Consider the following 13,604-nt stretch of genomic DNA (forward strand, 5'->3'; position numbering starts at 1 on the left):
TATATATATATATATATCCTCAGTTAATTGTTTTAATTAGAAAATATTTACTTATCATGCTAACTTGTATTCATGTATTTTTATTGATTCATAGGGCATGGCATTCCTGCACCACTCGGACATTAGGGCGCATGGAAGCCTCAAGTCCTCCAACTGCGTAGTCGACTCGAGGTTCGTCCTCAAAATCGCGGACTTTGGGCTGCGCAGTTTGAGGCAGTACGCCTCCTTCGTAGACGACGTCGACTCCTATTCGTATTGGAAGAGTAAGTATTTTGATAATCATCAATAGGGTATCACCGTGTTTTTTTTTTTTTTTTATTTCATTCATTTAAAAAATAATATCCACTATGGTCCCACCAAATAACATCCACCAATCGGAGCCAAAATAACACATAAAAATCTGCAGGACTAGAGTTGAGACTGAAGAGACTCATGAATTGCTTTGTAAGATTTATCTTTGGGTTCCCTAGACACTCTCAAGTCTCTCGCTGGTATTCCGAGTTGAAGTGGCTCTATCCAACCTCCCGAAGGCAATACCTCCTTGGTGTTTTTCTATTCCAAGTTCTTAACATCAAAAAACCTACCTATATCATAGATCTCCTCACTCTTCGTTCATCCATCCACTCATTAAACACCAGATCCCATCCGAATGATTTATATATGCCCTCCTATAGAACCTCCTTCTTTAGCAAATCCTTCGTCATACGTGCAACCTCCCTCTGGAATTCTCTTCCCATCTCCATTCGCCAGTCCTCATCCATTCTCTCCTTTAAACAACACCTATTCCTTCATTTGTTGAATAACCAAACCTCCACATCTTTGTAATCAAATAAATAGGCAGTTATTGATTAACATTATAAACAGTAGTAAAGCCAATATACCAATGTAGTTTCATTCTACTATCTGAAAATTTGTAAACGCTCGCCAGATAAAAATCTCACTAAATGAACCTTGTAATTATTCTTAGGGGACATATGTCCCAGAATAAAGTTATTTTTTCATTTCATTTCATTTCATAAAAATGTAAATATTAAAGTTTAGACTATTAGGGCGTTGTGGAGGCAATACAATTTTTAAGCTAGATAAGTGCAATATGAATTGATCTCAAGGGATACAATTAATAATTTAATTAACAACTACTAAATTAAAAATAGAGTAAAAAATAATTATTACCAAAAAATTAAATTAAATTAAATAAAAAAATAATAACAGAAGTAGCTGAAAGGATTTTGAAGTGAATAATAAAACTGCAAATTTACAATTAGTAAATTAATATTATAATGAGAAAAAACAAGATGATACAGAATATGATAAAAATAAGGATCAAATAATATCTATTACTAATTACAAACATACATTGCTAATTCAAGTAGAAATATAATAAATAAATTATGTGGAGTTAAGAAAAAATACAAGCAGATATGGTCATTTGGCGAATCAAAATCAATTATTAGGAGGAGGAGGGGATTTCTTAATAAGAAAGTACCCAGTTATTTTTTATTTGGTTCATTTATTTATTTGTTATTTTGGTTAGCGATTGAGCAGATATGTTACTTTATATAGTTTAAGGTACGTTTACCAGATTTATTGTTATAGGATGGTTCGATAAATTTAATTTTGTTTCTAACATTTTTTAGTTATTTTATTTTTTTACTAAATAAATTATTATCCATAAATTTAGAGATAATTCTATAAAAATAAAATAGTTTAGGTGGTAAAGTACCAACGATTTTAAGATTTTCTGTTTTATTATTGCGGTGCGTTATTGCTCTTAATGTTAGATTTTGTAAATTTGCAAGTTTTGATAAATTACTATCAGCACTGGCACCATAACATTCGATCCCGTATCTTGATATTGATTCAAATAATGCTCTGTACACCATTATTAAAGTTTCTCTGCTTTAGAGAGCTTTAGAACTACCAAATTAGAGGTTATAAATTTTATATGAGCATACTCCTAATCGCTCTAAAACATGTGTGATTTACAAGAAAAAGCATTATCTATAGTGTCACCTAGATATTTATATTTTTCTACAACATTTAGTATTTTATAGCAACATATTTTTCTATTATACGTGTTAGTGAGACAGTCACAATCATGGGACTTTTTCGTAGTGTTTATTAAAATTATAATTTTGAAGATACGTTTAATATTAATAAATAATTATAAAAGAAAGGCGTTCCGGTTGTGGCAAATTTATTGTAACTATGACTGCAAATTGTGCGCTAAAATTGATTATATTTTATTTATATTTTACACATTTTATTTAAAAGATTTTTTCGAAAACAGCTCTATGGATATATTTTCTGTGTTAATTTTTTAAGTTGACTTGAAATTATTATTTTATTAAAAGGAAATTAAAAATATAGAAAAATTAGGTAGTAATGAAAACATATTCAATAAAGAGAATTGTACTGGCGTGGTGTATCTCCAATTTGTAGTGAAAACTTATCCCCCTCTCACATTTTCTGGTAATTTATGTAAGGAAGTGATTAATAATTAAACCTAAAGCTTGCTTTTTAATAACAAAGAGGGATTTGAACAAATTTATTATTACAACTAGCTCTATACTTTAAGAAGATGCAATTTAGCTATGAGCGTTTGTTACATGTTGTTTCACAGAAAATAGTAGGAGGAGAAATAAAAATACCAGAAAATCTAGGATTAATTTCTCAACCAAACTTTGCTGCCACCAACCGGAAGGTGAACTTTTTTTCTTACTCGAATGATCGAATGGAGCGATGTTATCCCTTAAGTTGCAAAATAACCAATTTTTATGGTACTGATCATTTCACTCCTTGTTCGGAACTGTGTTATTCTGAATTTCCCTCCACATGTCATTTGGGATAAACGTACTGTATGATTATGTATTCTACTATAAAGGATTTTACAATTGATTTTTCTATGCCCTCCTTTTTTCTTTACAAGAACGTAAATGATCTTCAAATTATTTTGTTGATTAGTAATAACTGGAATAAAGAATAATAATTTAATCTAATGATAATTCTGTTTATTTCAGGGCTGCTGTGGACAGCCCCGGAGCTGCTGAGGACGCAGAGCCCGCCACTGGAAGGCACACAGAAGGGGGACGTTTACTCCTTCGCCATCATCGTGCACGAAATACTCTCCAGGCAGGGTCCTTGGGCGATGAGTGAGGTGTCCCTCACTCCAAGAGGTAAGTGAATGTATTATATAATTCGATTATACTCATACTGTAATTATAATACATAATTAACCTTTGAACTGAATCTTTATTGTGAGGAAACCAACAAAAACTACAATGACGTACTCTCACAATTTTGAGATCTGATAGGAATTCGATGTTCCTCTTTGATCGACTAGAAGTACTGTTAAAGTAAATCTGGCTCCAGATTATCATTTAAATAATTCAATTAGTTTTTAATATTCTTCAGCTTATGTTTATGAATTGTTGTATACATGTCTATGTTATTATTTCAGTAAATAAAGAATTAACTCACTTTTGGAATTATATCTATATATTTTTCTATCTCTAACTGTTACGGACATTTTCTACTTAAAATTCAATCATATGTGATCTAATAATCTTTTTATTATTGACTCTTAATTAAAAATCTACCTTACTACTACCTTACCAACATTTAACTTATAATGATTTCACTTCATATTACAATGAACTTATAAATTAACAATAAAATAAATAACACATTTATGAAGTTATTAATTTGGTGCAATAAATTTTCAATTTTGTTACTAATGGTTTTGTGTAAATTAAATTATTAAATCAATTTAACATCTGGTAATGTCCAACCTAATTTTGATGGTTAAAATTAAATTTAGATTATTTCGAGCCTCTGGGTCATATTTTCAATTATAATTGACTGAATTTTTCATTAAAAAATAATGAAACAAATCCGGCCCGGAGGACCATTTTCCAATGACTGCAGTCTGGGGTGAAGCCCAGCTGATTATAAACTGGTTCTGATTTTTAATGAGTGGACTGTATATTGTGACAAAAATACATTTAAACACCATTGGAATTTACATAGGTTGGACTAATAAATTGAACTGTTAAGCTATTACATACGATGATTTCTTCTCGCAGATGTTGTGAGATGACTGTTGGGTGATATTACAGTTACTAATTTTGCTCTCCCTTAGTCTCTTCTACTCCATTTGGCTAATGAAGCTTTCAAGAGTAAAAGAATTCTTTAACATTTGTGAGTGAAGATGGCGGATCGTCTCTTCACTTTCTCATAGTTCTCAAGGAAGTGGCAGTTGGTCAACTCGGCCAACAGAGAGCAGCACATGAGCTAGCAGTGCCGTATATATTTGATTGAATTGAATTGTTCAGAGGAGGGGGGGGGGGTTCGCTGAACATGTATAGTGTTCATTGATTTTTTAAGTTATTAAATAAATAAATGTAAAACTAATGAATGTACTGTTTCATTATGTATAGTGTTATGACATCTTCCATGTACTACACTAACCTTCGTTCTCTCCCTCAATATTTATTTCATAAGTGCTTTTGACTAAGATTTTGTACCAAATTGTTGAAAGAAAAATGAAAGGGATATTTGTTCTGCGTGCATGAAAGTAGAGAATGGAATTTAATGAAATTGAATTATCCTGAAGTAGTAGTTACGAAGCAGTAGAATCCTGTTTTGTTTTTTTTATTTTAGTTTATTAAACATTTTTCTGTCCTAATATAATATAAATACATTGAAAAAATTGCCACTGCTGTTCCCCAATATGTATATGGAAGTAATCCCAGGAAAATTGACCGCCTTGCTTTGAAGATGGAAGAAAATTGTTTGTATCCCGAGCCACACCATTTAATCTAGGGCTCTGTGGATAGCCCACTCAGGTGGATGGGGTCGCTGGGTATCAGGCCTCTTCCTCATCCTCGGGTCGAAAACAAAAACAGGCTTCTAGGAGCAGCTGTGCAGCCAATATGGCTGTACCATGCTTTACAAGAATTTTTGATTTAATATCTATTTAGCTAGATAATAGATTATATTCTCAGATAAAGTCTAATTACTGTAAAATACGACATTAAACAACATTATCTGTCCTCAAAGAGTTCAGAATATTAATTCATTGAATATTTTATTGTTTTCGTCTTTACCCCAGAGGTTGATTAGCGGTGATTTTTTTTCAGTTTCTAGGCTAGACAGAAGGGTTTCTTGGGGATGTTCTTTTAGATCCAATATATCGAATTGTAGCTGTCATAGTTGGTGAGAAAGATAAGAAAATAGAGAGTAGGAAAATTTATAAATAAAAATAAGCAGGTTTAAAATATTGCCGATTAACTGTTCTTATATAACTTTTCCCAGGTGTGCCTGATTGGTGGCATGCCTTACTCTCCTTCAAAGGGAATGTGAAGCCAAAAAGAAGAGAGTTGATCACGCCCCCGGAGTTCAGGTTTACGTTGAGATTAATACGAATGTTCACCATTGCAATAAAAAATGAAACAGCCGGAAATTATTGGCTCCTACTCTTCGCCTACAACTTCGGAGTTGCTCATTTGAATCGCATTTTTCACTTCACTTTTTCTGGCAACTCACTCCTTCCATTAAAATGCTTTCTGAGTTGTGCTAATATTATCTGCCTTTTTCTTCTCTATATCATAGAGTAATTGTCAGAAATAAATCGAAAATTATCAAAATAGGTTAGGAATTTCACAAGCTGCTAAAAATATTGAAAGTAGTATACCTCAGAAGTTATAGAGAACTTTGCATATTATACTATACATACAGCGCGCTCTGGATATGGAAGTTCACTAATTCTGTATCTATATGATATCTTATAATGTCTAAATGATATCTAGAATATTTTCTAATGTCTTAATTGCTGTAACACAGACTGCCCAGCTATTGACGTTGTTGGTATACAAAAGTCAATAAACAGTAATACCTAATTTGCAGTTAAGCATAACAGTAAATTTTGTCTTATTTTTAATGTTTGTTTTATTAAATAATCAAATAATACCACCCATCTCCTCCCCTTGGTATTTTTATGTTTTGTTAAAAATTTTGATGAATTTCTGTCCTGAACATTTATTTTGTTTGGAATGGTATACACTGCTGTTTCGTCCTAGAATTGTCCATTTAGTTAATGAATGAATCGTTTGATACATCAAATAACTAAGCCCTTGGTGTCACATGATGTTTCTGACGGATCCCTTTACAATCATACGTATAACATAAGATTATATTTTTTTTTTATTTAGTAAACTTTGTTAATAAAAAATTTTTTTTTAAAAAAGAACTATAAATACTGTTAGGGTATTTAGAAAGTTCTTAAATTTCAAAAAAGATTGAATTACATCCATGTAGTTTATTAGAGATGTAAATCTCGAACAAAAATGTAGATTTAAATCATATCGAAAGTTTCTTTATGTATCCAATAGTAGTCATATATATCAATTGAATAAATAAATACATAAATAAACCTGTACCACTATCAATAAAAGAAATCCTTGTCTTGATATATTGGGTCTATTGTAAGAGGTTTTACGTTTAATTAAAAGTAAGGGTAATATTGATTAACAAGTCCTACATTTGTATTAGCTTTAATTGCAATAATTAAATACATTGTTAATCTCAAAAAATATCATTTAATTAACATTTATAATTTTAAAAAAATCGTATTACTGAGAAATAAACTAATTGGAGGGAAAAAAAACTTAAAGTTATTTTTTTCAATTTTTCTTAATGGAAGGAAATTAATATTGATTGAATAATTTAAAACTTATTTAAGTATTTACATTAACTCTTATTTCTAAAACGACTTATTATTAAGAACTAAAGAAATATAACTATCAAAAAAATATATCATCAAAATAAAATTAATTATCATAATTACATGTAGTGAATGAAAGTACTCTAAAACAAATTTACACTATTCGCCTTATGCATACAACAATTAATTAACATACCAATTTTGTTTGTAATTTAAAACATTTACCTTAAATAAAAATATTTCTAATATCACGTTTAACTGTTCTCCTTATTAAGCTTACAAATATTAACAATAATCATATTGTTGTCAGTTTTATAATAAATTAATATATAAAAATTGCATATATAATTATAATTATGGAGATCTAAAACATTATTGAAAGAAGGTTATTCTAACAAAAGTGGTAGCAAATAAATTAAAAACTATGTCAATTATCTCGTACCTCTATTCCACTAAAGATGATTTTTATTCAAAATATTGTTTATAGATTAGTAGTAGTGGATGGAATTTATGAAATTTATAGACCATAAAAACACATTCTCAATTTCCTTCTAAATTTTGGCCAAATCCGACGATCTTTTGGAAACTTATTTTTGAAAAATAACAGAAAAATACGTTTAAGCATGGGTAAAAAAAAGATTACGGAATCTTATAAATATAGAACCTGCTATATACCAACCTGCACGATGGTACAAAATTTCATCAAAATCTAAATTGTGGTTTAATCAATTCTGCCTAAACACAAATTTGACTACAGGCACGGACTAAAATTTGTATTTGGGTATTTATATAAATTAATAGAAATAAAGTAGTTGTTGCAGAACATTATGCCAAAAATGTCTTTCTTGCATATCATATCATCTTAGGTGTAAGTATCAAGTATTTAATTGCCTACAGCTTATTTTCTTATTGTTCAAGTAGTGTTGAATTGCTTCTGGGGAGAGATACTCTACTATCTCAACATTAGGAGGGCTGTGGTTAGATTGGGGTTTAGCAGGCACAGTTAGGGCGCGAAACAGGTGTTGTAATTAAACCCAGGTTGGAATGGAGCCAGGAGCTTGTCAGCTAGGAAGGAAGTTATTTATTACTACTTCCTTTCTTGGAGAATTACAAAAAAAAAGCTGTAATTACTATTAGGAAACGTCTTATGATTGTTTTCTGTATACTAGTGTTAGCATTATGTATAAATATTAAATGATGTTGGGGAAGATGAGGAATAAAATACAAAAATGAGCACTACCTATAAAACTTAGAAATAATGAAAGTGTACCTCCGAAATGACCATATGACCTATTATAATAAAAAAAAATAAATATAAATACGTAATTGAAAAAAATATATCGAATCAAATGAATAAATGCACTCACTACAAGAAAAGAACTAGAAATACAGAACTTAATAAAACAATTGTATTTATTTAAAGCTTTTTTAAAATAATTAAATATAAACACATATCCATATGGTGAAAAAAAATGATAGGGAATAGTAATGAAAAATTCTATATTAGAAATCATAAATGGAGGTCAATTGAGAGTTTTACGTTTTTACGAAATTTCTAATTTAGTATAAAGGAAATCTTAAACAACAAAATATAATAAATTTTTGTTATGAGAAAGAAATTCTTGAATACATGAAAGTAGAAATCCCTTTATAAAGCAAGTCTAAATCTGTTTACAGATTTATTTGAACTGTAGTTATTTTTACATGCAGTATTTTCGAACATTGTTATTTTAATGGACACTAATTTGCTTGAAAAAATTATTGCAAAAAAAAAAAAGATCAAGTTATTTTACAAAACTAGTTAACGTGCCCCGTTGTATTTTTCCCCTTGAATAAATTTTATATTAATTATTTATATATTCCTAAAATAAAACATCTGAAAATAGAGTCAAAAAATTTGAATATCATACAATAAGACATTAGTTCTTCAAAACATTTGTGATTTTCGAAAATTCGGCAAAAGAAATTTTTATTGAAATTAAAGAACTTTAAATGTATTAAAGTTATTGTTGATAATTATAATTCCATAAGAAACCCAAACAAAGAGATTTATATATGTCATAATAGTTGTATATTATAGAATCAATTTTGTAATTGATTATTTATTAATGCACCGTTATATGAAAAATGGAATTCATAATAAAAAAGATGAGTTAATACTGCTACCTGTTGGAAGGTTTATGAACTAAAGCTGGCGAATTCTGAGGCAGAAGTTCTCAATTTTACCGCTAGATAGCTCCTGCCTTTCAAAGCCCTACACCTTGCACTGTTAAGTTCTAAAGCCGAATTTCACACTTTTACTTTCTAGATCAAATAAAAGTAATTAAAGTTTTATTTCCTTAAAAAGATAAAAGGATGCCTATATGACAAAATTGAATTTTTAACAGTAGATTTAAACAATATTATAATCATTTGACACAACAAACTGTGTTGTTGCTTTCTAAAATTATAATCTGAAAAGACAAGAGCTGTTGATTATTAAAGTCCGATTCTATATGAGGTGGTAAGTCATCAATGGAGATAAAAAAAAATCTTTGCGAATTCAGTCAGTATTGATATAAATTTTTATCAAAAAATATTTTGTCAAAGCACATGAATTTTTAGCAGTTTAAAAAAACATTAAGAACTTGGTAAAAACCTGTGTTTTCAAGGATACATCGATTGATTTGTATTTAGATATACATTTACTAAATAAAATATTATACATTTTACAAAAATAATTTTTGTATGCCATACTTTTTCGTACTATCTATTTAAAATGTTTCAGAATTGTTCATTGTGACTTATGGTACTTAATTTGTTTTTTAGCGTATAAAAGATGTAATCATTCTAAGCTTAAAGCATGAATGGAGTTATAATAAAACAAAATAATAAATAAATATATATCTTACAAAAACATGCCTTTTTGCAACTAAAGTGATAGTAAATAAAAATATTAATCATAAAATAATCCATACATTTTTCATCAGACAAATTTTATTCTTATTTTTAGAATGAAATTAGTCATCTCAATGAATTTTATGGGGTATCCTTTATCAATAATATCACAAATATCTTCAACTCAGTGAACAACTAAATGATAACGTAAATGAGATATTTTGACGTTACTGTTTTATCATGACGATAACGTCACGTTTATGGCTTGTACTAAAGTGAACCCCCCACTCAAGGGCTCCTAGCAAAGGCTTTGTTTTATTACCTTTTCACGTCTCTGAGTTGAGTGTTTGTTCTTTACTCTTGGAGAACAAGTTCAGAAGAAAACATACCCTCACAATATTCCTTAAAATTCTTTATAATGTTTAACATTTATCAGTGAATTAGTGCTTTTATATGTTGAGTTTATTTATACAATAATTATAATTCAGAATGTTAAGTTAAGGAGAACGCATACCCTCACAATTTTCCTTAAAATTCGTATTTAATATTACATATGTTCAATTAATTGGCGTTTTTAAATGTTGAATTTATTTATTATATTTTTAAACAATAATAAACAATAATAAATAATAAAGCTATAGCTGTTAATAAAACATGAGAACATGTTTTATGTAGGCTGTATTGTTAAAATTTGTAATTTTGTGAATATTTTAAAAATAATAAACCAGAAAAATAAAGAAAAGTCATTGTAATGTTTTTCAACATATTAACAAATATTAAAATAAATCTCATACGTCTTGTGATATTAACCTAGTAAAAAGAAATAAACTTATTAAATTAATGAAATTAAAAAAAAAATTAAATTAGTTAAAATATAAAATAGCAGATTATACACATCTGCTATTCGGCATTTTTGTGAAATTTTGCAAAAAAAAAATTTAGTTTTAACTAATACTTTTGGAGGCCGCACATTCATACAAGAACAATAAACACCTTTTTTTTATATTAAATATTTTCATTTGTTTTCTTTAATATAATACAAGGCAATCCACAGCAATGTTTGCCTATGCATACTGACTTACCTCTCGGGAATATTGCCATCATCGTATCTATACTAGCGTATATAAACTAATTTAATAGCTAATATTGAGAAATATATGTAAATAAAATAAAATTGAGAAATAAAAGGAACAGAAAAATATGTAAATATTTTTGTACAATAACGGTAAATGAAATTGATTGGTGTGATAAAAATTTATTTGTATGTTTTCCTACATTTTGTTTTCTTGAGGTAATCAAATATTTCTGAAATGCCATTATGGTTTTTCTTTTTCTTTTTTTAAATTTATCTATTAGTAAAAAAACTTCTGCTTCATGAGTAATAGATATATATTATTTAAACCATTTAAGATTGTACTTCACTAACTGCAAAACATTTTCCTTTACTTCGACTATAATTAAAATAAAACTTGATTAAATAAATGATTTTATACACCAATTTTGATTTATGTAATTAATAATGAGTGGAAACTCATCATAGTTCTATCATTAGTGACGGCATTATCTAAATCACATTAAAAAGATCATTTAAAAAAAACATTGGCTTAATTTAAGAATAGCAATAGCTGTATCATATTTTAATAAGTTATATTTAGGTAATAAACAGTCAACATTTTAATGTTCACTTCAGTCAGTATATTGAGCGTTGCTGATCTCTATCGGCGAAGTATTCAACTGCTTGGTCACCTCAATGGTTCAGACATGACTTTTATGGAATTGACAAAAAAAAAACCCTTCAAGAAAAGATTATTACACTGGAGAAATCACATTCAATTCTTAAGCTATTTTTTTTTTTTTTTGTCAAATTTTATGACGTTTGATCTATCATTTAATGATATATACATAGATGATAGCCTCGATAAGTATCGTATATGATTAGATACATTTTATAGAAATATTATATTATTTGAACTTTATTATTAGTAGTAACAGCTTTAATATTAGGAGAGTCCGAAACCAAGCCGATCTTTTAAATCGTAGTTATTAACTGATTTTGATTAATAAACTGACTAAATATTTTGGTTTTATTTCATTTAACAATAGCCTAATTATACTTCCTGTTTTGTTTTAGCCTTTGATATCATTATTTATTTCGTCAGGTGCGGTTTAAGTATAATTTGATAATTATTTTAGTTATTTTTTTAAATATTTATTTATTGCTATTTACAAATGTACATTATAATACATTTAGTAAATCTGATCTTAGTTAAATTGGAGTGTTACAGGCGTGTAGAGAAACTACCCATTGGCAGCACTCTAATGACACTTTACATTAGCTGGTCTCGTGGCCATCTTCTTTTTAGGCGCCTCGGAGGATTGTCAGGAATGGAAGAGGGTGCAAGATTAGAAACTAGGGGGCTTGAGAGTTTATAATGGAAGAAGTGATATCTGGTTGGGGCTTTATCGGTTACATAGGGAACATTAAGGTCTTTATGTATGATTTTATTAGTAACAAAGTAAGGAGCATTGAGGATTTTACGAAGGATTTTGGATTGTAAGGATTGAATGCGAGAGGAATTCGAAGGTTTAGTGGCGCCCCAAAGCTCAACTCCATATGTTCAGATTGGCCTTATTACAGTCATGTAGATCAGTCTTTTGTAATGTGTTGGAAGTTTAGACCGTTTGTCTGGTAAGTGCTGTAATAGTCGAAATCGACGTGCAGTTTTCTGTCTTTTCAGTCTCGTGTGAGGATTCCAGGTTAATTGTTTGTCCAAATTTAGTCCAAGGTAGCGAATCTGTTCGACAGGGGTAAGAGTAAAATCATTAAATGAAACTGTAGGGTAAATAGTCAGTAGGTTTACGACGAAGTGTAAAGGTGATTTGATGGGATTTGTTGGAATTTATCTTAATCCTCCAATTACGACACCAATCTTCGAGGGCTGTGATATGGGATTGGAGATTTTGGGATACAATTAATGGGTTACTATTAACAGCGAGCACACATGTGTCATCGGTATACGTGGTGAGGATAGTGTTAGGATTGGTTGGAATGTCAGCTGTGTAGACGGTGTAGAGGATGGGACCGAGAATACTACCTTGAGGAATTAATAATTATAAAATAATATTATTAAAAAAAAAATACATGAAAATCAATTTTAATATTTTTTTTTTAAATACTTGCTGAATTTAACGTGATGTATAAAAAATCACTCTTGTATCCGACATTTATTTCGATATTTAAAGTTTTATGTCAAAACAGCGATTGAAAATAATTAAATATTGCTTTTAATCAGTACTTAAATCTTTTATTTTTCGGTTTTCTGTTACATAAGTATCTGATAATAATTTATTATTTGCAAACGTTGGCTCTAAAAGTTCTACTGTAGAAAATTATATTTTGCTTTATCGCTACTGCATATTTTCCTTTTTTTTTTTTACTCCTTGCCTGGTCATTTCTGACAACAGGTGAGGGGGTATCTGCATTCTTTCTGTCGTGGTGGGAAACTTTTCATTTCGTAGGTTCGTAGGGCCGCCACGAAATATAAGTCGACCGGTTCCGGCCGGATTCGGTCCGGCGCTACTGCAGTTCTAATGGTGTTAATACCGACACATCGACTCCCTCGGCCACAAGCAGTGTATCACCTGTGGTGATACAATCTTTCAGATTGCTCACCTGGTCCAGATGGTATAACGTATTCAATGATAAAACATCTAAATTTCGGAACTAAAACAGTATTACTAAATTTTTCAACAGAGTCTATTTTTCTGACTCGTTCCCCCCTGACTGGCAAACATCTATAATGATACCAATAGTAAAAAAGGAAAGTCGAAAAATCTATCGGATAACTATCGTCCCATTGCTCTAACAAACACTCTGTGCAAATTACTAGAAAGGATGGTCTCAACAAGATTACAATGGTACATAGAAAATAAAAATGTATTTCCCGAATGGCTAAGCGGGTTTAGGAAAGGAAGAAGCACGCTTGATAATATCACCAAACTG

The 13,604-nt window shown here is 29.6% G+C and overlaps 1 protein-coding gene across 6 annotated transcripts in view; it reads left to right on the forward strand.

Annotated features, from left to right (window-relative positions):
• The window catches only part of LOC106678192 (atrial natriuretic peptide receptor 1), a 1,188,520-nt gene that overhangs the window by 884,792 nt on the left and 290,124 nt on the right, over positions 1–13,604 (forward strand). For all 6 annotated transcript variants that reach the window (XM_067048967.1, XM_067048969.1, XM_067048970.1 and 3 more), the window contains 2 exons: positions 95–263; positions 3,021–3,176. In XM_067048967.1, coding sequence (XP_066905068.1) covers positions 95–263; positions 3,021–3,176 — 325 coding nt within the window. The remainder of the gene's footprint in view (positions 1–94; positions 264–3,020; positions 3,177–13,604) is intronic.

This window comes from Halyomorpha halys, unplaced genomic scaffold, assembly GCF_000696795.3.
Source record: "Halyomorpha halys isolate HHAL.00 unplaced genomic scaffold, Hhal_1.1 Scaffold128.1, whole genome shotgun sequence".
Lineage (NCBI taxonomy): Eukaryota > Metazoa > Arthropoda > Insecta > Hemiptera > Pentatomidae > Halyomorpha > Halyomorpha halys.